The sequence below is a fragment of the Chiloscyllium punctatum genome, chromosome 39 (assembly GCF_047496795.1).
Source record: "Chiloscyllium punctatum isolate Juve2018m chromosome 39, sChiPun1.3, whole genome shotgun sequence".
In the NCBI taxonomy this organism is placed as follows: Eukaryota; Metazoa; Chordata; class Chondrichthyes; order Orectolobiformes; family Hemiscylliidae; genus Chiloscyllium; species Chiloscyllium punctatum.
The window spans coordinates 55,258,932-55,284,596 of record NC_092777.1 but is presented as its reverse complement, the minus strand read 5'-3'; the positions used below and the strand labels follow the sequence as shown (position 1 = coordinate 55,284,596).

General features: G+C 42.5%; 1 protein-coding gene across 3 annotated transcripts; it reads left to right on the top strand.

Moving 5' to 3' along the window:
• The first annotated feature begins 19,872 nt into the window (after nucleotides 1–19,872).
• nptx1l (neuronal pentraxin 1 like) lies at nucleotides 19,873–25,079 on the top strand. 3 transcript variants are annotated; one of them, XM_072558757.1, is made up of 5 exons: nucleotides 19,873–20,260; nucleotides 20,884–21,037; nucleotides 21,981–22,225; nucleotides 22,968–23,147; nucleotides 23,782–25,079. In XM_072558757.1, exons 1-5 carry the CDS (start codon nucleotides 19,964–19,966, stop codon nucleotides 24,001–24,003), a joined length of 1,098 nt encoding a protein of 365 aa, XP_072414858.1. In that variant the 5' UTR covers nucleotides 19,873–19,963; the 3' UTR covers nucleotides 24,004–25,079. The 3 variants fall into 3 exon arrangements, with proteins under 3 accessions (XP_072414858.1, XP_072414857.1, XP_072414856.1); XM_072558756.1 differs by having other exon boundaries at nucleotides 20,857–21,037; XM_072558755.1 differs by having other exon boundaries at nucleotides 20,827–21,037.
• The last annotated feature ends 586 nt before the right edge of the window (nucleotides 25,080–25,665 follow it).

Below are 25,665 nucleotides of genomic sequence, written 5' to 3'. Positions count from 1 at the left end.
CCTTTGCCAATTTCTTTGCATTCCTTTGCTCACAATGGCATGGATTACTCTGTTTCTACTCTGTGCTCCATCTGTCAGTCTGGATGGAGATTACTGAAATTCACCCAAAAAGGACAGGTGCTTTTGAATACCAGGTCAAAGTTCTGATTCAAACCGGTTGTGATTTATTTAATCATTTCTCTTGTTTCCCAGTTTTGTTTTGTTTTTACAGTATTGATGTTTGGCTATTATAGAACATTCAATCTAGTACAATACAGATTGCGTTCAAAGATTCAATTCAGATTACAGGTGATGAATGACTGTATTCGGTATTAATGGAAAAATACATCACATGTTTTTGTCTCCCACTTCAGCTGAGGCATTAAACAATTTAAAATAAATAGGTTTTTGATTATTAAAGTAGCAGACAGAGAAATAGTATATAAAACCACAAAGCCTTTCTTCATTAATATTGCCAAGTCTAAATTCTAATTTAGAATTAGGTTTGAATGTCTAACACCTTTGCATATGTTTTGTTAATGTAAATTCTGAGAAAGTATTTTTTAAATTACAGATCATAATTGAAAGTGCTCTGCTATATCTGAATCTCAGATTTAGTGGTAGATTCTCCACTTAGACTAAAGACTTTGCCAACATTAAGGTATTTTGTTTCCCTTCTGTTTTTAGACCTATTTTATTTACTTCTGATCTCTTGAGGTGTTGTTGGACCATTCTCTGATCAGTGGGGGCAGACAAGCTGCTTGCTAGTTTCTTCCAATGGCTTACTTGTGCCAACTATTCAAAGGAATGTGAGGGCAGTGCTGAGTGGTTCGCCCTTTGACTTCTCCTGTCTATCAGTGGGGACTTGGCTGGACTCAGCTCTTTATTTTTCCTTCACAATATTACCAGTACCCTATGATGTGACCCCCTGTGTGGGAAGTGCTGCCCACAACCTTCTGTCTCTCCATGCAGAACATCATTGAATTGACTCATCCTGATGTCATATTGGGACACAATTACACACATCCCTATATTTCTACCTATTCATCATACTCCTCAAGTTCTCTCTAAATTGATTCTTAACCTGTCTCACATTGTACATGTTAAACTATTCTATTTCACATCTTGTGTATGAAACATCTGCCAAGATCTCGGTCATATTTTTTAAATTTATGCTTCCAAATATTTAAGCCATTTGCCATAGGAAACAATTTGCTTGAATAACTCTTAACCTCTTGCATGATCAACCAACCCCATTTAAAACATTCACACACTCTTAAGTCCGTGTGCCCACATAAATTATTTAACATTTTACCTCACAGAATGCTATCTGCCACCTAATGCCAAGTTCTGTAACATGTCTGTGTTTCTGCAACTGATTCAATGATTATGATTATCAATTATGCCTTATATTTTGCTATGTTCATCCATAACCTTGGAGGTGTTTCTGAAAAACCAAATCATTTTGATTTGATAAGATGCTAAAACTTCTGAGATCAATTGGCAAAATTGTACTTGTAAAATGATTTGAACAAGATTCAATGTATTCATTTTACCTACCATCTCAGTCATGTCTATGAACACCAATAGGTTAGTCAGTCATAGCTGAATCAAAGTTACCAAATCATGAAGTTTCTCTGATGCAAGCTGTTGTATTCTGCTGCTAGGCTGTTTCCAGCCAGCAACTCTGCAGTGTAAACTTGTGAAGGATAAGCACCATTGAATCAGAAGTTGATCATTCAACCCACTGAAACTTTCTTGTTAATTTCTCAGCCATAGTTTGTAGTTTGAGGGCTGGTTAGCTCAGTTGGCTAGTATGCCATTCAGTTTAGTGCCAACAGCACATGCCCAAATTGGATAGATTCTGTCTTCTTACCCTCTGCCTGAGGGGGGAAGGCAATGGTGAACCACTGCAGACTTAAACAGGAAAAATGGCTCAGAATAAAACATCAGCCTACAATGAACTCAGGGCCTATTGTCAGGCAGAACACGTGAGTAATGGAACTCGGTTGTCGATTAGCATTTTCTTTCTAATCTCCACCTTTTTCTCTCTAGTTCATGTTGATAATGTTGAATGGTCTTAAGACTCAAATGGTATTACATTGAAAACACAACTTTAAGTGACCAAATGACAACAAAAGGGTGGAACCTATTGGACCTCAGCCCAATACACAGGAATCACAATGATTAGCATCTTATGATGGCACAGTCACTCAGTGGTTAGCACTGCTGCTTTACAGTGTCAGGGACCTGGGTTCAATTCCAGCCTTAGGCGACTGTCTGCATGGAGTTTGTACGTTCTCCCTGTGTCTGCATGGATTTCCTCCGGTTGCTCCGGCTTCCTTCCACATGCCAAAGATGTGTGGGTTATGTGGGTTGGCCATGCTAAATCGCCCATAGTGTTCTGATAGATGCATTATTCATGGGAAATGTAGGGGAATGGGTCTGGGTGGGATACACTTTGGAGAGCTGGTGTGGACTTGTTGGGCCAAATGACATGGTTCAGGGCAGCATGGTGGCTAAGTGGTTAGCACTGTGGCCTCTCAGCGCCAGGGACCTAGTCTTGATTCCAGTCTTGGGTGACTGTCTGTGTGGAGTTTGCACATTCTCTCTGTGTCTGCATGGGTTTCCTCCAGGTGCTTTGGTTTCCTCCCACAGTCCAAAGATGTGCAGGTTAGGTGAATCAGCCATGCTACGTTGGCTATAGTGTTCGGGTAGGTGCATTAGTCATGGCAAATATAGGGGAATGGGTCTGGGTGGGTTACTCTTTGGAGAGTAGGTTGGACTTGTTAGGCGACATACCCTGTTTCCACACTGGAGGGATTCTATGATTCTTTTCTAAAGCTTGTTCATATTTTATCTGAGATATTGGGCCTCAATCCCCCTCAGCAAACTGTGTTTCCCTTTAACAGTACAGGTAGTTCTTCCAAAATGGGCATTTATTAAGCATGGTTTAGTTGAAATGCGATTTGTGTGGATTTTTTATATAATGCGAACTCCTGGTTCACAGTTACACGATTCCATCCCCAGCACGAGCAGAACAGCAAAACCCAGCCTCAGGATCCTCTGTCAGCAGAATGCAAATTCAGTGTGTTCAGCTAAAAAAGGGATGCAGTCAGCTCTGCCAGCCTTGAAACTTTGCTTGAAACTGGGAATTGTAGTGTACATTTAGAAGAAACTTTATTTCAAACTGGGTATTTCAAACCTTAAGGAGAATTGGACTTCCACATTGGCATCACGTAGTCAGTCAACTTGCACGCTTTCTGATGGAGAGCTTTGTGCAAGGTACAGAGCTGTAGTCAGTGAGTTTACTGTTGATGTGTTCAATTTACAGTATTATTTCATTAAAATATATGATTTTCTTGAACTGTGCTACTGTTTGTGTTCGGCTAGCTAGTATTCTTGTTTTGATCTTTACTGATATTTTTTGGTGGTTTGCCCCAACTCTGTTTTTTCCATAGGCCTCATTATTTATATTGCGCGATATTCTATAACACAATGTCACACAGGAACACAATTACCGTGTTATAAGAGAACTACTGTACCCATTTGTTCCTTAGCATTGTATTTCTCTACCTGAAAGGCATATTAACTCTCTCTAATTAATTTGAACTCCATATGAACTTCCTGTCCACAGCAATGTTTTTCTCTGTGTCTTCACATCTCTTATCCTCATGGTCCTCTTTTCTCCTGCCCTTTTCTCTCTCCTCTTGCAGCCTTTTGCAACTTCTACATTGCCCTTCCATCTCTTCTATTGCTTCCCCTCTGTCAAAATTCCTTTCACCACCTTCTCTTTTATCTTTTACTTCCCTTCTCCTCCCCTCCTTGTTCGTCTAAAGTGCAACCATTTTCCCCTCACCCTCTAATCCTTCTTGATCTGAAAAATTTCAAATTGACCCTGACTGCAATGTCAAGGGAAATCAAATGAGTAGTCCTTGAGAATTCCACTGAACAAATAACAACTTCACTTCTAAATATCTCATCCAATTCTATTTTTAAGTGCTTTTTGCACCTGCATTCCACACTTCTTATCTGACAAAAGGTTTTCTAGATTTGATGGTTTAAGCCATGTTTAGTCATCTGGCTTGTTTCCATATTTGGGGTGTGGTCAGCAGTTCTGAGGTTCTTGTGCTAAGGAAAGTGGTTTTGTTTTACTATACTATTGATTATCTGTACTATTTTAAACACAATAGTCCAATCAGTCTCTAACCTTGCCATGTTCAGGAAATATCAACAAAATTTACTCAATTTCTCAGGATAATTCATTCCTTTCAGCCCAGGTATAATTTCACTGAATAGTCACTGAATTAATGCCAAGGCCAGTTTATCCTTCCTCAGTTAAGACACTCAAAAGCTGGCCACAACACTCCAAGTAACAGTTAAGCAGAAACTGTACTTTGTGCTTTTTTAAAATATTCAATAGGATGGATTTGAAGGCCTTACCGAAATAGAAGGGTAGTGGGACTAATCAGACACCTCTTTCAAAGCACTCTAACAAACGGTTCATTCTCCTCTTTCTGTGCTCTACAGTTCTATGATTTTCCAGTAAAAATAGTTGATGGAAATTCATAGGAAGCACATATTTAAGTCCTCAATATTTAGTCCTGATGGGAAAAAGCACTTCCTAGGAGTGTGCATTCAGAAAGTCTGCCTTTATATCCCTCGCAAAGAGGTTCTGCACATGCTAGTCCTTCTGATGTTTCTACATGTGCAAGCTGCCCTTCATGACTAAGACACCCTCTATATTCATCTATATTCCCCTAGTGCTTCTCATACGCTTGTATTGCCACGTATCATGTATACATTGAAAGTATGTTGTCACACAACTTGTTAGAGGAAACTACATCTGTCAGCAATCCACCCACTCATTCACAATCATTTCATCAAACCTATCTGCAATGTTCTGTTTTCTTCTTTAATCTCAATATTATTCTTAGTTTAATATTATTTGTAAACTTAAATATCTCTCCTTGATTCCAGAATCAAACACATGATGAGGCATCAACACTCAGAATTCGATTTGTCACCTCCCATCCATTCAAATGTATCTTTCTTACTTTCTGCTTCCCAACAGCTTTTTTTCATGCTGCATGATTTATCTCAAGACCAGGTACAGAATTACTATGCTGGCCTGTCCCTTTAAGAATTATGGAGCAATTGGGTTGAAGTCAGTACTGTATTCCCTTTTCATTAGCCCATAGGAACAAATCATTCAGCTTATTACCATACTTATGTGTGGATCCATTCACAGTAAAGGATATGCCGCAGCTTAATTCAAATGTAGTTCAGTGTTGCTACTTTGGTCCTCTCACTATTGACAATCAACAAGTTCTTTCTTTTAAATAAAACATTGATTGTTTAGATTGGTTTCTCACAGCTTTACAAATATTTACGGTTAGAGGTTGCTGCAGTGATTGTAACATGGTCAGCCAGGTGGATCACATAAAATATGTGTTCCCTGACTGGGGCTGTTAATCTGGGCCAATCAGGGTGCCCTGTCTAACAGATAAAAACAGGGGTGTCAGACATCCTGCTCACTCTGAGAGCTGGCTCTGAGCTGGATCAGTGTCAAGGGTTCTCCATGTGTAAATAAAGGGTGACTTGGTAACAGGATACCAGTCTCAGTGGAGTTATTGTAGTGGCGATGAGAGAAAAGCACACTCCTAAAGAAATTTGCTCTAACAGTCATCTTTGAGCTGGTGGTAAGCATTTCTGGCATCATCTGTAAAGCTTCTGCAGTGTAAGTTCTCAGTCTAGCTGAGGTCTAGCACAAACATAAGGATTGGAATCCAGAGCAAATTTTCTTGAAGACTAGTTCTGCATTCACTGAAATGGCCGTGCTTTATTGACCTCCATTAGGACTGGGTGACCATTTAACCAGAGGTTTATTTTGGTTGGTTAGGGAAGCTTGACTCGTTTGATCCTGCCATCAAAGATTGGGCCTGGTATGTGGAAAGAATGTGTTATTTTTTCAGGGCAAATGACATTATAGAACATAGAACATAGAACATAGAACATAGAACATAGAACATAGAACAATACAGCACAGAACAGGCCCTTCGGCCCACGATGTTGTGCCGAACTTCTATCCTAGATTAAGCACCCATCCATGTACCTATCCAAATGCCGCTTAAAGGTCGCCAATGAATCTGACTCTACCACTCCCTCGGGCAGCGCATTCCATGCCCCCACCACTCTCTGGGTAAAGAACCCACCCCTGACATCTCCCCTATACCTTCCACCCTTCACCTTAAATTTATGTCCCCTTGTAACACTCTGTTGTACCCGGGGAAAAAGTTTCTGACTGTCTACTCTATCTATTCCTCTGATCATCTTATAAACCTCTATCAAGTCACCCCTCATCCTTCGCCGTTCCAACGAGAAAAGGCCGAGAACTCTCAACCTATCCTCGTACGACCTACTCTCCATTCCAGGCAACATCCTGGTAAATCTTCTCTGCACCCTCTCCAAAGCTTCCACATCTTTCCTAAAGTGAGGCGACCAGAACTGCACACAGTACTCCAAATGTGGCCTAACCAAAGTCCTGTACAGCTGCAACATCACCTCACGACTCTTGAATTCAATCCCTTGATTTGATTTGAATTGAATTGAATTTATTGTCACGTGTACTGAGGCACAGTGAAAAGCTTTGTCTTGTAAGCAATACAGGCAGATCACAGAGTTAAGCAGCATAGATAAGTAAATAATAGGTAAACAGCAGCAAAAACAAAAACACAGGTACAGGCGAATGTTAAGAGTTTGAGTCCATTCAGTATTCTAACAACAGTAGGGTAGAAACTGTTACAAAACTGGCTGGTGCGTGTGTTCAGGTTTCTGTACCTTCTTCCCGAAGATAGAGGTTGGAGAAAAACATTGTCAGGTTGGAATGGATCTTTGAGAATGCTGGTGGCGTTTCCTTAACAGCAGGCCTGGTAGATGGATTCTATAGATGGGAGGTTGGCCTTTGTGATTGTCCAGGCCGAGTTCGCCACTCTCTGTAACCATCTCCGATCTTGAATGGTACAGTTGCCATATCAGGCAGTGATATATCCAGACAGACATTGAGGCAGATGAAAAGCAATATGTACTTCTGACAGCGTGTGGATGTGCAGCTTTTTTGGTTTTTAGAAACCTGACCTGAGACACCAGATACAAAACCTTTCAAGGGATGACAGATTTAGTTCAGGAATATTACAAACCCCACCCTCCTCTTGTTCTCAGACACTATTGGCTTTATTCGCCAATTCGAGAACCAAAGGAATCTGTGTCCGGATGTTTGACTAGGTTAGTCTGACTGGAAGGGGTATGTGACGTTGATTTAACCTTTAATGAGATGCTGAGAGACCATTTGGTATGTGGAATTAATGATGTAACGATGCAAAAGCACCTACTAGCTGAAGCCCAACTGGACTTCAGACAGGCCCTACAACTGGCTTTGTCATTGGGAACTGTGGAAGTGGAGCATATGAGTTGTAGAGTATTCCAATGGAAGTGGATACATCCGCCAGACCGACTGAGTTTGGGGAACACCACTTGAGTGAAAGCAATTGCATATGTTCACTCAGGGCATATCCTGAACAGAGGGGCTCTAGGTCAGCTCACAGCAAAACGCCCAAACAAAGCCAAGCCTTGGCGAAATGGTGAAAACATTTTTCAGGATCAGGTCTGGCAAGCCATTGTTGCTGCAGCCAGTATATGGACTCAAGACAATGAAAGAGTCCCACAAGACCGAGATTGTGTAAGAGAACTCATAGACTAGTATCATAGTGCACACCCCGGAAAGTCCACAGTAAGTTGCTTAGTAACAACCAAATCAGAACCAATCAAAATAAATATCTGGTTAAATGGTCACCCGGTTCTAGTGGAGGGTGAGGCAGTCTTCAATAAAATTTACTCTGGATTCCCATCCTCATGTCTGCACAAGACCTCAGCTAGGCTCAGAAGGTATACTGCAGAACCTGTACTAAGGATACAATTTCAGTTCCAATCTCCTATGAGAAGCAGTTGATTCAGTTACCACTGATTGTTGTAAAAGTCTCAGGCCCAAATTGATGGAGTGAAACTGGTTGAGAAAGATTCCCTTAGATTGAGTCAGTAGTTTTCGATTAAAAAACAGTTTCCTGAACAAAATCCTACTTAAACATCCAGAGGTTTTTCGGGAAGATCTATCAAAGGAGTCAAGGCTACCTTTCATGGTGACCAGGAAGCAATCCCATGATCCTGCAAGGCCCACCCAGTGCCATTTGACTTACAGGCAAAAGCAGAAATCCGGAGGCTGGAAGTGAAGCAATCATCAAACCAGTCCAGTTTGCGGAATGGGAAGCACCAGTCATACCGATTTTGAAGCCCAATAGGTCCGTTTGCTTCTGTGGGGATTTTAAACAAATAGTAAACCACTTTTTGCAGCTGGATAAATACTCAATCCCTCGCATAGAGGATTTATATACAAAGCTGGTGGGGGTTGGGGGGAGGGGAGAGGCTGTTCTTCATAAAATTGGACATGAGCCATGCATACTTGCAATTGCAGTTAGATGAGGATTTCTGGAAGAATTAATACTCATTAGAATTGGAACCAGCATATCAGACTGCTGTTGGAGTGTCTTCAGCCTGTGCCATTATTCAGCGAATGATGGGGAACAATTTACAAGGTCTATTGCAGTTGCCATTTAATCAGTATCCTGTTCCTGCCTTCTCTCCATAACCCTTGATTCCACTATCTTGAGAGCTCTATCCAACTCTTTCTTAAATGAATCCAGAGACTGGGCCTCCACTGCCCTCTGGATGACATGCTAATAACAGGGAAGACCAATAAGGAGCAATTAGAGAACTTGAACATAGTCCTTAGACATTTCTCCCAGCTGGGCTTATGCCTTGTAAAGGAAAAGTCTGTGTCCCAGGCACCCCAAGTGACTTACTTGAGCTTCAGAATCAACAAGACCAGGTTACACCAGTTGGAAGATAAAATGAGGACAACCAAAGGTGCCCCAGCTCCCACGTCTGTACCGGAGCTTAGATCCTTGCTTGGGCTGGTGAATTATAGAACATTCATATATAACCTGTTCTCCGTCTGGCACCTTTGTATCAACTCTTTAAAAATAGTCAACTTTGGAAATGGTTGCATAGCTTTCAGGGAAGTGATGAAACAACTATCATCCTCTAAGGTGTGGGCATACTATGCTCCAAGCAGGATCTGGTATTGATATGGGATGCCTCCTCATGTGGTATCACCGTAGTATTAACTCATAGGTGGCCTAGTGGAAAGGAACGCCAATAACATATGCACGCAAGATGCCCAGATAGAGAAGGAAGGTGGAGGAAGTCATATTTGGAGTCAGGAAGTTATTTTACAGATATAACTTTGTAATAATAACAAATGACAAATCCCTGCCATGTCTAGTTGAAGAGTACAAGGCAGTGCTGCCCACAGGTTCAGGCCAAATTCAGCATTAGGCTCTAATACTAGGTGCTTATAAATACTGGTTGGAACACCGTCTGGGAAGCCAAGTAGTCAACGCAGATGCATTCAGCTGCCTCCCACTGGTGGATACAACACTGATGGTACCATGACTAGAAGAGTCCAAAATGGTTTTAAATTTTCTGAACACACTTCCAGTCATAGCTGACAATATCAGAATTTGAACACAGAAAGATCCGGCTCTGACAAAACTGAAACAGCTGGTGGTGATATGGAAACCGAAAGGCTATCACAGCCAGAATTGAAGCCTTTCTGGACCTAGACAGACCAGATCACTGTAAAGGATGGCATATTATTATGGGAAGCCAAAAGGATTGTCCTGAGCAAAGGTCACTACCAGATACTGGCTGAATTCAACCAGAGTCATCCAGGGGCTTCCAAAATAAAGATGTTGGTGAGACATTATAGCTGATGAAAAGGATTGGATGCAGACATAGCTATGTTAGTGGGGTGGTCAGAGCACCGACAAGGACATAAATTACTTCCAGTAGCTCCCCACATTAATGGGAATGGCTGGTAAACACTGAACTTGGTTACACATCGACTGTGCAGGTCTTTTAATGAGTTCAATGTTCTTAGTCATTGTGAATGCCCATTCAAAGTGGCTGGACATGTATAGATTTCATTCATCAAGCACGGAGATGATGATAAAGCTGCATACCTTTTTGCAATACATGGACTCCCAGAAACGTTGATCACAGATAACAGGCCATCATTTACCAGCAGTGATTTTGAGTATTTCCTAAAGTTGAATGGCTTTAGGCATGTAAGGACAGCTCCATACCATCTCTCATCCAATTGTCTGGCAGAAAGAGCAACCCAAACTTTGAAGGCAGGATCAAAGAAACAGCCTACAGCTTCACTAGATATCAAAGAGTCCCAGTTCTTATTTGATTATAGGCCCACCCCTTTTGCAACTGCAAGTGTAGCTCCAGCAGAGTTGCTAATGGGAGACGACTGCACACTGGGTTAAATCGGATCTTCCCGGATTGGGGGAGCAGGGTGGACCTGCATCAGGAACACCAATACCATATCACAAGGCTCTGCTAAGCGAAAGAGACAGTTTAATCCAGGAGACAGTTTGGGGTAAGAATCACGGGAATGGCCCTACCTGGGTAAGTGGCATGGCCAATGCGAGGTCAAGTCCAGTGAGACATAAAGTTTGGATTGGTGCAACAGTCCTGAGCAAGCACATGGAGCATGTGAAAGCTGCAGACTTGCAAACGGTGTGAGAGCAAAACATGCCTGGCTCCTTGACCACCTTTCTGACTGTGCCAGAACCCATGTGTTCTCCTTTCCAACAAGCATTGAAGATACCTCAGGATCTGAGATGGACATTGTGGATGTCACCGCCTCATGCCTTTCCCAACTGTAGAAGAGAATGAGTTTCTTCAAAGACACTTCGGGTGAATGAGTTGAGCAACTGCGTGTTACATGTTTCCCGTATCAGAAACAGTGTTTGAGGAACCTGGCCCAGTGCTAAAATGTCCCAGGAGGAGCTACAAAAAAATAAAAACAGTTGGCCTATGTCTTTGGACTCACTGGGGGAGAGATGTAATGATTGTAACAAGGTCAGCCAGTTGGACCTCACAGAGTATGAGATCCCTGACTGGGGCTGTTATTCTGGTCCAATCAGAGAGTCCTGGCTGATGGATATAAACAGAAGTATCAAACATCAGTTCACTCCGAGAGCTGACTCTGAGGGAGCTGGATCAGTGTCGAGGATTCTCCATGTGTAAACAAAGGGTGACTTCATGATGGGCTACCAGTTTCTGTGGAATTATTTCAGTGGTGACAGTTGATGTACGTAAAGACGACTTTTTGCAATAACACAGAAAATATACCATGGAAGAAGAGAAGAAGGTTTCGCATTTTGTTTTAAACTAAGAATGTTAAAAAGGCAAGCCTTACAGTCAGAAACAGGGGAGGTTATGCTGGGAAAAGAAGAAATGCAGGCAGACCAATTAAATACGTAATCTGATTAGATTAGATTAGATTAGATTAGATTCTCTGCAGTATGGAAACAGGCCCTTCAGCCCAACAAGTCCACACCGACCCTCCGAAGAGTAACCAACCCAGAACCATACCCCCCAACTAATGCACCTAACACTATGGGCAATTAGTGTTGGCCTATTGGCCTATTGGCCTATTACCATGGCCAATTCACCAGATCTGCACATCTTTGGATTGTGGGAGGAAACCAGAGCACCCGGAGGAAACCCACGCAGACACAGGGAGAATGTGCAAACCCCACACAGACAGTTGCTGGACGCTGGTTCTGTCTTCACAAAGGTGAAAAGAAATAGCATCCCAAAAATATTGGGGAACATAGGGTCTGGTGAGAGGGATGAACTGAAGGAAATCAGTACTTGTTGGGAAATGTTAATGGGAAAATGATAGGATTAAAGCCTGATAAATCCTCAGGGCCTGATAATCTACATTGCAAGAACTTAAGGAAGTAGCTCTCAAAAGAGTGAATGCATTGATCTTTCGAAATTCTGTAGATCTGGAACGGTCAAGTGGATTGAAGGGTAGCTGCATGCAACCCCACTATTTAAAAAAAAGGAGATAGAAAGAAAACAAGGGATTGTAGGTCTATTAGCCTGACATCAGTTCTGGGCAAAACGCTAGAGTTCATTCAAAAAGATTTATAGGAGAGCACTTGGAAAATAGTGATAGGATTACACAGGGTCAGCACGGATTTATATAAGGAAAATCATACTTGACAGCTCAACTATCGGAATCTGAGGATGGAACAAATAGAGTTGATAAGTGGAAAACAATGGTTGTGATTTTATTGACCTTCAAAAAGCTTTCAGAAAGGTTCCATGTAAGACACTAGCTCTAAAATTAAAGTGTTTATGATTAGGTAGCATACTAATGTGGATAGAGAACTGTTTGGTAGACAGGACAAAAAGATTAGAGATAAATGGGTCATCTTCCATATGGCAAGCAGTGACTGGTAAGTACCACAGGTATCAGTGTTTGGATCCCAGATACGCACAATATACATGAATGATTTCGCTGAGCAAACAAAATGGAATATCTCCATGTTTGGAGACAACACAAAGCTGGGTGGGAGGGTGAATTGTGAGAAGGCTGTAGAGATTCTTCAGTGTTGTTTTGACAGGCTAAGTGGGCAAGTGCAAGGCAGATGAAGTATGATGATAAATGTTATATTATCCACTTTAGTCTCAAAAACAGGCAGATTCATATCTGAATGGTGAGAGGTTGGGAAAGGGAGAGGTGTAGCAAGACCTTTGTGTTCTTGTACACCACTCACTGAAAGTGCAGATGCATGAGGCAGTGAAGAAATCAAAGGGTATGTTGACCTTCATAGTGAGGGAATTCAGGTATAGGAGCAGGGTTGTTTTGTTGTATCTGGACAGGACATTGTTAAGACTACACTTGGAGTATTGTGAGCAGTTTTGGTCTCCTTTTCTGGGAAAGGATGTTCTGGTTATAGAGAGAGAGTGCAATAAAGATTTACCAGACTGATTCCCGGAATAGAAGGACTTACATTTGAAGAGACACTGAATCAGTTGGGTCTACATTCACTGACATTTACAAGAATGAAGGATGATTTCACAGAAACTTATAAAATTATAATAGGACTTGACAGGGGCAGATGCAGGAAGAGTGTTCCTGGTGATTGGAAAATCCAGAGCCAGGGCTCACCATTTATGGATTATGGGATAGGCCATTTAGGATTAAGATGTGGAGAAATTTCTTCACCCATTGAGTAGTGAGCCTGTGGAATTCTCTATGACAGAAACTAGTTGCGACCAAAAGATTAAATGTTTTCCAGAAAGTGTTAGATATAGTTCTTAGGCTAACAGGATCAAAGAGGAGGAATTGGGCCAAGGTACTGAGTGGGATGATCAGCCATGATCATATTGAAGGGCCAACTGGCCTATTTTATGTGTAGACGTTCCAAATGACTGAATAAGTGAAGACCAATATCTCATATTACTGCAAGTATTCCTCAGAGTAGTGTTGTAGAGTGAATCATTTCAAGCTGCTCTCCCAGTTACTCTCCCCTGTCATAAGGTGGGATGTAAAGATGCTCACTGATGATTGTTCTTATCAGGGCACTCAGGGAATCCATTCCTGCATATGGCAAGATTGGACAACATTTAGATAAGCAATAAATAATGTCTACCACACAGGTGCCACGAAATGATTATCTCCTACAAGAGAGAATCTAACCTCCCCTTGATGTCCAATGGAATGACCGTTACTGAATTCCTAAGCGAAAGTGAGTACTGCAGATGATGGCGATTAGAGTCAAGATTGGAGTAGTGCTGGAAAAGCACAGCTGGTGAAGCAGAATCCGAGGAGCAGGAACATCGACATTTCGGGCAAAAGTTGCAGACTTAGAAAGTGCTGTCAAGGGAATATTGATATGTTGCTGCAATGCAGCTTGTGGATGGTACAAACTATGGCCACTGTTTAAGTCAGCTGCTTCATCCTTGCTGGTGGCAAGTTTCTGCATTCATCCAAGCAAGTGGAGAGTATTCCATCATATTTCTGACTTGCACCTTGTAGAAGATGATTAGGTTTTGGGAGTTCAGTATTTATATGGCTGGTCCAGTTATATTTCTGGTCCATGATAACTGCAGGATATTAATGATAGGGGGAAATCAGTAATGGCAGTATCCAAGGAGCAGGAAAATTGATGTTTCAGGCAAAAGCCCGATTCCTGATGTCTGATGAAGGGCTTTTGCCTCAAACATCGATTTTCCTGCTCCTTGGATACTGCCATTACTGATTTCCCCCTATCATTAATATCCTGCAGTTATCATGGACCAGAAATATAACTGGACCAGCCATATAAATACTGAACTCCCAAAACCTAATCAAGACACAAGTCAGAAATATGATGGAATACTCTCCACTTGCTTGGATGAATGCAGAAACTTGCCACCAGCAAGGATGAAGCAGCTGACTTAAACAGTGGCCATAGTTTGTACCATCCACAAGCTGCATTGCAGCAACATACCAATATTCCCTTGACAGCACTTTCTAAGTCTGCAACCTCTACTGTCTAGAAGTACAAAGTACAAGAAAATGCAAGGGACCACCATTGTTGTAAGTACCTTGCCAAGTCACTGACCATCCTGACCTGGAATTATTGTCATTCCTGTACTACTGATGGGTCAAAATCCTGAAAGTCCCACTCTAACAACACTCAGGATGCAGCCACACCATATTGGCTGCAATTGTTCAAGAAAGTGACTCATTGCCACCTTCTCAAGAATATTTAGAAATGGATAATTTGAAATGGACAATGAATGACTTTGATGCACACATCCCATGAATGAATAAAACAAAGTAAGTGTTAAGATGTTGAAATATGTAGATTTTTGAATTCAATCATTGACCTGCACTGAGTCATTTGATCTTGGGCAATGGCTGCAGCTGACCTCAACATCCATGGCATAGAAAGAAAGGGAAAAAAAATCATCCAGGGCTTCAGCATCTGAGCTCTACATGGTAATCCCTGTTGGAAAACTTGTGTGTGGGTGTTGGATGCGAATGAAGACATGGCTCCACTTTAATTCCTCCTCCCATGGTTAAACAGCCTGCCAACCTCCACAGTAGAGATATATCAGAAAGCTGCTAACAGCTGTGGAACCATATTCCAGCATGAGTCACTGTCTTCAGGGTAGGTGCAGAACAAATCAGAAGAAACACAAATTCTTTATAGAAAGATACCCATATGGTTTTGTTTAGAGATACAGGTCAGCAAGTTGCCTTTTCTCTCTCTCTCTCTCTCTTTCTATCTTTTTTTTCTCTCAGGCATCTGAATTGAAGATCAAACAGGAAACTTCACACAATGGTTAGTTACAGCAGAGGAGGTTGTGACTTTCTGAAGAAGCAAATTATCTTGTGCCATTCAATCCCGTTCTTCCCATAGCACTCAATACCCTTTCTCAAGCAGAAGTCTTCTTGCGGAGGAACTCTGCTGAGATATATTTGAACTCTTACAGAAGGATGTGGAAAACTCCAATGAACAATTTAACCATAGTCCATCGTGTATGGTTCTGTGTGCTTCTTTCTGTTCGTAAAAAAAGCATTGATGAGCATGTTTAAAACCATGCAGTCTTGTTCCGAAAATAAAATGTGGTTTTTAACAATAGCGTCCAACATTTAACTTCCTTATTAGAAGCTGTTGAAACATTGATAAAGGACATTTCACAGAAACTCATGCACTTATCCACAGTGAGTGGGAATGAAAATAATGAAGGTAACTTAAGGTCTGTGTTCTATTTATATGAGATTGTTGGTTTAGTTAGCTGTACTGCTGGTGAGTGATGCCAACAGTGTGGGTTCAATTCCCTCACTGGGTGAGGTCACCATGATGGATCCACCTTTTGGACCTCTCCGCAAAGTGACTTTGTGGTGGAACCACCACCAGTCGTGTCTCTCTCTCTCTCTAATGAGAGAATAGCGTTATGGTCTTCTCTCTGTCTCATTGAGGCCTATACCCATACTCCACCCCATTCAAACTCAACACGTGCACACAAGAAAGGGCACCCTCATGGATGCTGCAAAGAGAAACGTTTTACAGCAATGAATCAGGGAAAGCAAATCAACACTAAGTCATCAAACGTTGTCTAAGCTTCACACCTGGGGTCAGCCAAGAGTACAAGGACTTGGACGATTTTCAAGGATGCTTTGCAAATACACCTCCTCTATTGGAAAAGTTTGCTGCTAAGGAAGAGATTTTAATATTAATAATAGCACTCAGTGAATCATAGTTCATTATAAATAGATTTCTGATTAAATTAATTCAGTGAAGCGTTTCAAAAAAGATTAATCACTTTTTGATACAATTCAAGTCACATCTTATAAGAGGATGCCCCACTTTCTAAACTACTTAGTGACTGAAACTTTTACAGAAGAAAATAGAAAGATGTGGGTAGAATGCCAAATGAAGGAAGAACTAGATCGGTGAACGAACATTGAAGGAAATTGCGAGATGTGGATGGTAAAAGCTGGAAAGTTAGCTTCAGGTTAAGAATCCCTCTGAAGAGTGGGAAGTTGATGCAGAACCCAGAATGAGCAGGGCATTGGGTAGGACTTGACCTGGCCACAAGGAATACACATTTTCCCTTCTACGTTTTCTTCTGTTGACGTCTACAGGTGAAAGATAATCTAGATTCAAATGAATGATTAGCTGTTGTTGTTAAGTTATTAATATCCAGGACCAGGGAGATACTGATGCTTTTCTTTGTCATGCAGTTTTCTCCCAGGTGCTCATGTATGCACTTCTACACAATTAATCACATTGTTGACTTGTCAAACCTGCTGACTAGGTCATGTTGATAAAAGTCCCAATTCTCCAGAAGGAACCTAAAGCCTTGTTTAATATTATAATTTTCTAATACGCCTGTCACCCTCCTTGTTTAAATAAGTAATTAGTCATCTGAACAAAGGAATTGTTATTTGTTTACACACTCAATGTTCAAACAAGGCTTTCCCAGTATCTGGCATCTGTTTATCTGTTGTCACTGGGATATCCAATGGGTTTGACCTGGTTCACAATTTTGTGTAATTGCCACTAAGTGTAGCAGAGTAAAAACAATGACTGCAGATGCTGGAAGCCAGATTCTGGATTCGTGGTGCTGGAAAAGCACAGCAGTTCAGGCAGAATCCGAAGAGCAGTAAAATCGACGTTTTGGGCAAAAGCCCTATCTGCCCAGGCCTTGGTCCGTTAGGAAGTCACTTGGATCTTCCTCCCCAGCCGTTAAGTGGTGTCAAGTGGCTGTAATAATTTAGGTGCTCTTGTTGGTGAGTACACACATTCTGGGACAGTTATTATTTCTCTTCTTTCTATTCTCAATGGACCTAGACCCAATTTTAAAGTGTGTCCTCAGTCATGGAAATCCAAGCCACTTGTGGCAACTGAAAAATTAAAATTCCTTTTCAGTTTTAATATGATGTAAGCAGATCTCACATATTTACTCAAGGCTGGGAGTTGCAGAGTGGGGTGCAGAGTCATATGGAGGAAGGGGTGACTGTAAATCTGTGGACAAAATGAACTAGTCCCTTTGAGATGAGTGGTGAATACATCACGAAGTGGCGATGAGAGTTTGCCATTGAAAACGGTGTGTGTTTCGGTTAGCTAGGGTGGTTGGTTTGCAGGACAGAGTCATGCCAACAGCTCGGGTTCAATTCCTGCACTGGTTAAGGTTACCATGACGGACTCCCCTTTTCAACCTCACCCCCTCACCTGAGGTGTGAGGACCGTCAGGTTAAACTCACCAGTAGTTGAATCTCTTTGAGACAGCACACCTATAATCTCTGGGACTATGGCGACTTTACCTATCTGTATATATATTTATGTATGTACCTCTATGTGTTTGAATTTGTCTGTGTGTATACCTAAATACTGGATGAGTGTGTGTACTGTATGTACATATGACTGTGCATATCTGTGTATAGTGTGTACATGTTAGAGAGAAGAAGCTTGAGAGGTGACTTGATTGGAACATATAAGATAGAGGGTTAGATGGGTGGACAGTGAGAGCCTTTTTACTTGGATGGTGATGGCTAGCACGAGGGGGCATAGCTTTAAATTGAGGGGTGATAGATATATGACAGATGTCAGAGGTAGTTTCTTTACTCAGAGAGTAGTAGGGGCGTGGAATATACACCTGCAACAGGAGTAGATTCATCAATTTTGAGGGCATTTAAATGGCCATTGGACAGACATATGGAAGAAAACGGAATAGCGTAGGTTAGATGTGCGTCTGATTGGTTTCACAGGTTAGCACAACATTGAGGGCCGAAGGGCCTGTACTGCACTTAAATGGTCTATGTTCTACATGTTTGTGTGTATACCTGTACTGTACTGGATGAGTGGATATACTGTATGTGCATGTGTTTGTGTGTCTGCGTTTATGTCTGCACTTTACTGGATAAGTGTACTGTATGTATATGTATAATTGTGTGTTGTGTGTGTATCTGTGTACTGAACAGGATAAGTGTACTCTGTTTATATGTGATTGTGTGTCTGTGTATATATCTGTGTACTGTACAGGATGAATGTACTCTGTATATATGTAACTGTGTGTCTGTATATCTGTGTACTATACTGGATGAGTGTACTCTGTAACTGTGTGATTGTGTGCCTGTGTAGGGTATTCACGATGTGGAGGTGCCGGTGTTGGATTGGGGTGGACAAAGTTAAAAATCACATAACCCCAGGTTATAGTCCAACAGGTTTAATTGGAAGCACTAGCTTTAGGAAGGCTGCTCCCAAACCTGTTGGACTATAACCTGGTGTTGTGTGATTTTTGGAGGGTATGTCCATGTGATGGTGTGTGTGTGTGTGCCGGGAAGCAACTACAGTCAACAGAAGGCACGTGATGACTTCGCTGGGCACCCCCCTCGTCCCGCCCCCTGGCAGTTGTTATAAATATTCATGAGGAGAAGGGGAAATGACAACACATAAATTCTGTATGTTGGAAGCAGAGCACCGCAAATCCATTAGGCACAGGCTTTTGTCTCGCGGCGTTTTCACCCTGGGGAAAGTGGGAATCCTTGCTAGGGTTTGGACTGGCGGGGTAGGGTTGGGTGTGTATAGAGCCATACAACCACTTCAGTATACATTATTTAAACTGGTGAACATTTGATGTTTGGCTCAATATTTTCAGACATTTATTTCTAAACCACAATGAATAGTAAAGAAATTCAATGTTTTCTACGTACGCTGGCTGTCTTTATTGAAAGGTTGCAGCTTGTTCCAAATCAACCTTTTAATCAGTTTATCTTATTTGTTTAGATCTGGTCTCCGAATTATTTTTTAAACCAGAAAGTGACCTTCAATTCGACACTGGTCTTTTGAGCGGAAAAGGGCAGAGTAATAAAGTAGCAGATGAGAGCTAGCTAAAAGTTTTCCACTAAGCAAGCTCGGTGACAGGGCAGTTTGATGGGGGCAATTTTTGAAAGAGATGACCGATATTCCTTCAGCCCGCCGAGATCCTGGCTGGGCAGGGTTGGTGTTATTAATATGTGCAGATCTTTAAAAATGCAACAGCTTCCTCCTTAAGAATTCGATGTTGACGTAAACCAGTAATCCTGACGCACTTAAAGGTGGAAAAACTTCGAAGCCCCACCGCCAAGTGAAGGCGGCCTGTGTATAAAATATTTAAACAGCTCCACTTCAAAATGTTCGGGGATTGCCGCGTTTCTGTCCCTGAAGACTCGCACGCAGAACCATCCCCTTACACACACACACACTCTCTCGCTTTCTCTTCCTGCTCTCACTGGGATCCAGGCAACGTTAAGAGATGTTAAATGTCAGCTCGATTTGACGTGGTCACAAGGCAAGAAATGGAGCAATTAAACTGGGATTCCACCCCTTCCTGACGTGGCCATGTGAGTGGGTATATAAGGGGCGTTGCGCGCTGTGCAGAGCCCCAGTCTGCCTGGACAGCTCCTCGGTGCTGAAACCGCTTCTTGCAACTCCCGGCCCCCGCACACCTCTCTCCGAAAACCATGTCCCGCGGAGCCCTCGGCAGGTTTTTCGCCCTCTCCTTCCTCGTGGCTCGAGCGGCGGCTCAAGATTTCGCCCAGACGCGGTTCATCTGCACCTCCATCCCTCTGGACATGGACCCCATGTGCTCTGCTCCCATGCAGAACAGTGGACCGGTGGAAGATATCAAGGGCACTATCCTTCAGCTCCGGGAGACGATACTGCAACAGAAAGAGACGATTATGAATCAGAAGGAGACCATCAGGGAACTGACCGCCAAGCTAAGCAGATGCGAGAGTCAGAGTGTGTCTGAGCCCTCGGTGAGTGAACTGCCCGGACAGGCATTCCGCATTAAACAGTCAGGAAAGAGTAGAAATCCCATGGGAGATCTCTCTGTAGCTCAAGCGGATACATTAAATCAACTTGGACAAACTTTACAATCACTCAAAACACGCCTGGAGAATTTGGAGGTAAATATGAAGAGAAGTTAAACTTCTCAATGTCGTCTAATCTAGATTAGATTTTTTTTTAAAAATATTGAGACGACACAATCGGCCATTGATACAATGACCGATTGGAATCGATTCAAGACCCCCCCCCCTCCCCCCCGTAGTAAATAGATACAATGTTTGTCCAAGTTACAGGCAAAGGAAGTTCGAGCTGATTTTAATAGTGTCGGTCGGCCCTCGGTAACATGAGCGAGGCTAGAATTAGGACACTCGGCCCGTCTTGGCTGTGTTGTCAAATGAGGGTCGGCGCTGTGCTCACCCTACCTACAGTGTGATTCGCGTTCGGGTTCTCTTCCTGACAAACTCCTCACAGCTTTGTGTGTGCCTCTGTTTCTGTTTTGTTGGTGTGTGTGTGTGTGTGTGTTTCTCGGTAACAGCAGTACAACCGAGCCAATGTTTCCGTTCAGACAAATAGCTTGAAAGATCTCCTGCAGAACAAAATCGACCATCTGGAGAAACAGGTTCTGTCCAGAGTCAACAGCTTGGAGGAGACCAAAAACGCGGTGCGAAACGACACGACGGAAAACAGGGGCAAGATTGAAAATGCCCTGAACTCTCTCCACCAGAGGATCAGCGATTTGGAGAAAGGTAGGTTACTCTTCAGAAAACTCTGGGCTCATATACTAACCCGTCCCTCGATACAACGAACGGAGTTACCTCTTGGACTGAACAATAAAACTAAGTTTGAATTCCACGATATTTTAGAATCGATGGCACTGTGCTTTAGGCTGGGTTAGGGAAATGAATCCGGATGATTGGGCTGGAGGACCGGGTGAGGGAGCTGAACATATTGGGGGGGGGGGGAGTGGGGAACATGGCAATGTCTTGTATCCAATGAGTGAAATCCTAACCCTGGGAATATCCATTCAATCCCCCAAATCAATTAGAATGCGGTCCAATTGTATAAAGATTAAAGCTTCATAAGATGTAGCCCGTGGGTAATGGCTGTGCAAACAAAAAAATCAGCAATTACCCCTCCCTACCCCCCTCCGAAACCCCCCGGTCCTGAATATATTTAGCAGGTTGGCCGCAGTCGGTTTAATGGGGGAAATGAGCTGTCAGAAGGCGCACAGCAGCTTTCAGTGCCGGCTCTTGACTGAACCACAGGCGCATTACGGCAGTTTTCTGGCACAGTAAGCAATCTGGTTCATAAAACTTCATCCGGATGGCCGGGAGCAGAGACCGCCTCTCTCTCTCCCTCTCTCCCTGTGTGTGTGCTGCTGCATTATGGATTGCGCAGCCATCTCCAACGGAATGGAATCAAAGATGTCCCAGGACGCCGCTCACATGACTGGGATTATACTGCGGGATGTATTGATGGGGATTAATCCGGGCTGGTTGTTATATAAGACCTGACGGTGATTCAGCATCAGAGCAATGCACTCGAACCACAGCGCACAGCTTCTGATAGCTCGTTTTTCACAACGCGATCCATTCCAGATCGCCCACATTAAGGCAGCCCCATCGAATCCGAGCATCTTGCAGTCAATACCCCCCTCTCTCTCTCTCTCTTTCTCTTGACCTTTTACAGGACAGAGAAATTCAAGACCGACAGATAAATTCCAGATCACATTCCCTTTGAGGACCAACTACATGTACGCCAAGGTGAAGACAAGTTTGCCTGAGATGTACGCCATGACTGTCTGTATGTGGCTGAAATCCAACGCCTCTCCCGGGGTAGGCACCCCCTTCTCCTACGCTGTCCCGGGACAATCTAACGAGCTGGTTCTCATCGAGTGGGGCAATAACCCGATGGAGATTCTGATCAATGACAAGGTAAACTCATGCCCTCCGCATCCATGAGGAGAAATGCAAAAAATAATCTCCTGAGGAATGGGAACTGCCTGCAAACTCCTCTGAGTTTGGGTAGTGATTTGGTGGAGGGGCTTATCTTTCTCAGTAAGTGAGAGGTCGGCTGTTTAGCCCCGCGACTCTGTTCTGCCATCCCAAGGAATCTTGGTTGGTTCTATCAATCTGTGGTCATCCGCCTCACATAAGTGTCCAGAATAGTTGATGAAGCGTTAATACAGCATCCAAACAAAAAAATCCCGATACATGATGGTAATCAGAAATTGCTGGAAGAACTCAACCACTCTGGCCACATCTCTAGAGAGAAAGCAGAGTTAACCTTTCAGGTCCAATGACCCTTCCTTAGAACTGAGTTTTTCCAGCAATTTCTGTTTTTGTTCATCATCACAGTAGGATTATTAATGCTTGGCTGTTGCACGCAGACCTGATCATCTTCATTACTAATAATTTGTACCATGTTCTTAGATGGAGCATCAACAGATAACTTTTTTTTGCAGCAAGTCTTCGAATCCAAGGCTCTCCTAATGAAACTTGATTCAGTTCATTGTAACTATTCCCTGTTGCAGTGTACCTCCAATGTAAAGGGACAGGGTAATAAAGACCATCACATTCCACCTGAATAATCAGTTTTTTTTTGGGGGGGGGCGATTTCCAACTGGCAGCAGACATGGGAGTGCTAACATCTTTAAAATTCCCCCTTTTCTTTCAGGTGGCTAAACTCCCTTTCCTTATTAATGATGGGAAATGGCATCACATCTGTGTGACTTGGTCTACAAGAGATGGCGTTTGGGAAGCCTATCAGGACGGACTGAAAAGGGGAAATGGTGAAAACCTAGCACCGTGGCATCCTATTAAACCGGGTGGAATCATGGTTTTGGGCCAAGAACAGGTAGTTGTCCTACTTGTAAAATAACAGCATAAGAACAGCGCTGTAAAATGCAATCAGACATTGAATCAAAACGGTTAAACTGAGCGACCATTTAGTTGGGTTTCTGCATATCGCCGCCGTTTGATGAAAATTTATGGTAGAGGGCGGTTAGCAGAATTCCAAGAAACAGGAGACTAGCTAATAAATTAGCTACGCTGCCAAACATGTATCAAACACTATCACTGTCTGTGGGAAGGATGGACAGGAACCAGTGGTGCTTTAATTCAGCAACGAGTTCAACTCGTGGGGGGACGGGGCCCCTCGCAAGGGACTTGCAGCACCCCAGGTTGTTCATCGGTGACATTGCCTGCATCACACCTTTGAACCACTTGGGGCGCTGTAAGACACTGTCAGACCTTTGAGGGTCTGACAAACACAAACTGAAGGGAGGTGTGGTTTGGGGCGTGGAATGGGTGATGGAAGAGAGTGTTGGGGTCAGTAAACAGGTCAACGAAACCTGTCACCTGGGGTTGGGAGCACTGCCCTCGGCCTGGGACAGCAACTTGCTTCTTGCAAGGAATACAAAAGTGTACAGAAAATGCCGGAGGTAAGCTTCCATTGACTGACATTGTTATTTTATCTGCTTCTGAATTAGGACACGTTAGGAGGTGGTTTTGATGCCACACAGGCCTTTGTGGGTGAGATGTCCCACTTTCACATGTGGGATAGAGTCCTAACTCCAGGAGAGGTCTACAGCCTGGCTAACTGCAGCTCGAAGACCTTGGTGGGCAATGTCATTGCATGGACTGAAGCCAATGTTGACATCTACGGTGGCGCCACCAAGTGGACATTTGAAGCGTGCCGCCAGATTAATTAATCCTCCAGTGGGACTATCTTTTACTGCTCCAAAATCAGATTTCTTTTTTCAGGAATACAAGAATCTTCTGCAAAAAAAAAGTTACTTAAGTTCGTAAAAAGTATTTACAATATCTTGTCATGACAACTGGATCATGCTTCTCAGGCGTAATAACGAGGGAGCAAGAAAGGGCTCTCTTCCCGACCTTCAACTGACAGCCAACAGTCCCTGGGAAAGCCATATGCTTTAAGTGTCTGATGGTGTGTTTACTTGATGCCAATTAGCCTGAGTGCCTTTGGCAGGTGCAAAATGCAACAAGTAGTCTTTTCTCCTTTCCATTTGCATATTCTTAAAAAAACAGAATAAACACATTATTATTTGAGATAATTGCGTTGTTGGAACATGTCTTGTTAAAACAATATTGCTATGACTGTGCGCTCTATTGCAAATTACACTCAAGTACTAACTAAGGTACAGCAACAAAAATGCTGAACACATTCTGGTAAACTGAAGGTGTAGAATAACGTGGGTGCTTTTTAAAAAGTCCATTTTATCACATCACAGGCTTACGGCATGGCGATTTATGTGTGTTTATTTTGTAATCTATTCTGATCGGCAGTTAATGCAACTGGAGACTGCCAGACTGAGAAAAGAAATTGTAACTTCGCGCCCTCTAGTGAAAAAGGATTATTTTTTCTAAAAAAAGGAAATTTTGCAAACGTACGAACATTTTTATTAAATTTGATGCCTGAGTGAGGATTTTTCCCCCAAATTATTTAGAAGATATAAAATATTGTTTTTGGCCAGACACTGGCAAGTAAAATGAATTATTTATAGATGTAAATATTGTACAATATGAGGAAGTTATATGTACCATACACTTTCACGTTCAAACCAAAGTTGTAAATATTCCGAATCAAGATCCCCATACTGTCAGTAAATCTCATTTCTGGATAATGTAATGATTAGACACTACATTAGACAACCATTTCTTAAAAAAAGCGCTATGTTTTTATGTCATGAATGCTTTTTCATTTAATGCAAATGTGACATGTACTGTCAATTTTATTTTTACACAATAAAGAAACAGAAATATCACTGGCATCAATCAGGCTCGTTTTTATTCTGTGACAAAGTAATCACCAATAAGTTTTCCTGTGCTGCAGGATTATAAGAATGCCAGGCAGATTGAACTGCTGTATTTTAGCCCTGAGTGAAGAACGTCTAGTTATTTTCTCATGAACCTGTTCAGAGATTTTGTGATACACCTCTGGAACCCAAATCAGGGCCTTCTGACTCAGAGGTGGGGATACTATCACTGCATCACAAGAACCCTATGAAGTGCTACACAATCTCATGCACAACCATCTATGACCTGTACCATGCATTGTTCACACTTTCCCAGGACGCTGGAATAATAGGCAATTGTCACGGACCAAATCAAGACAAAGGCTCACTTCAATGACAACCCTTATTATTCACCATGACGTTTTGAGCCTTGAACAGGAATGATAATCATGTTGACTTCGGGCAAAGGAAAAGTTCCTCTAAACACAAGCTTTTAAAAAGTGTATCGACAGAAGAACTTGATTATAGTTCTGCTGATGACAAACACATAAACATTAGTAGGAGTTAACTGTTTATTACATGTCCAAAAAGCCAAGTCTTCAATGCTAACCATGG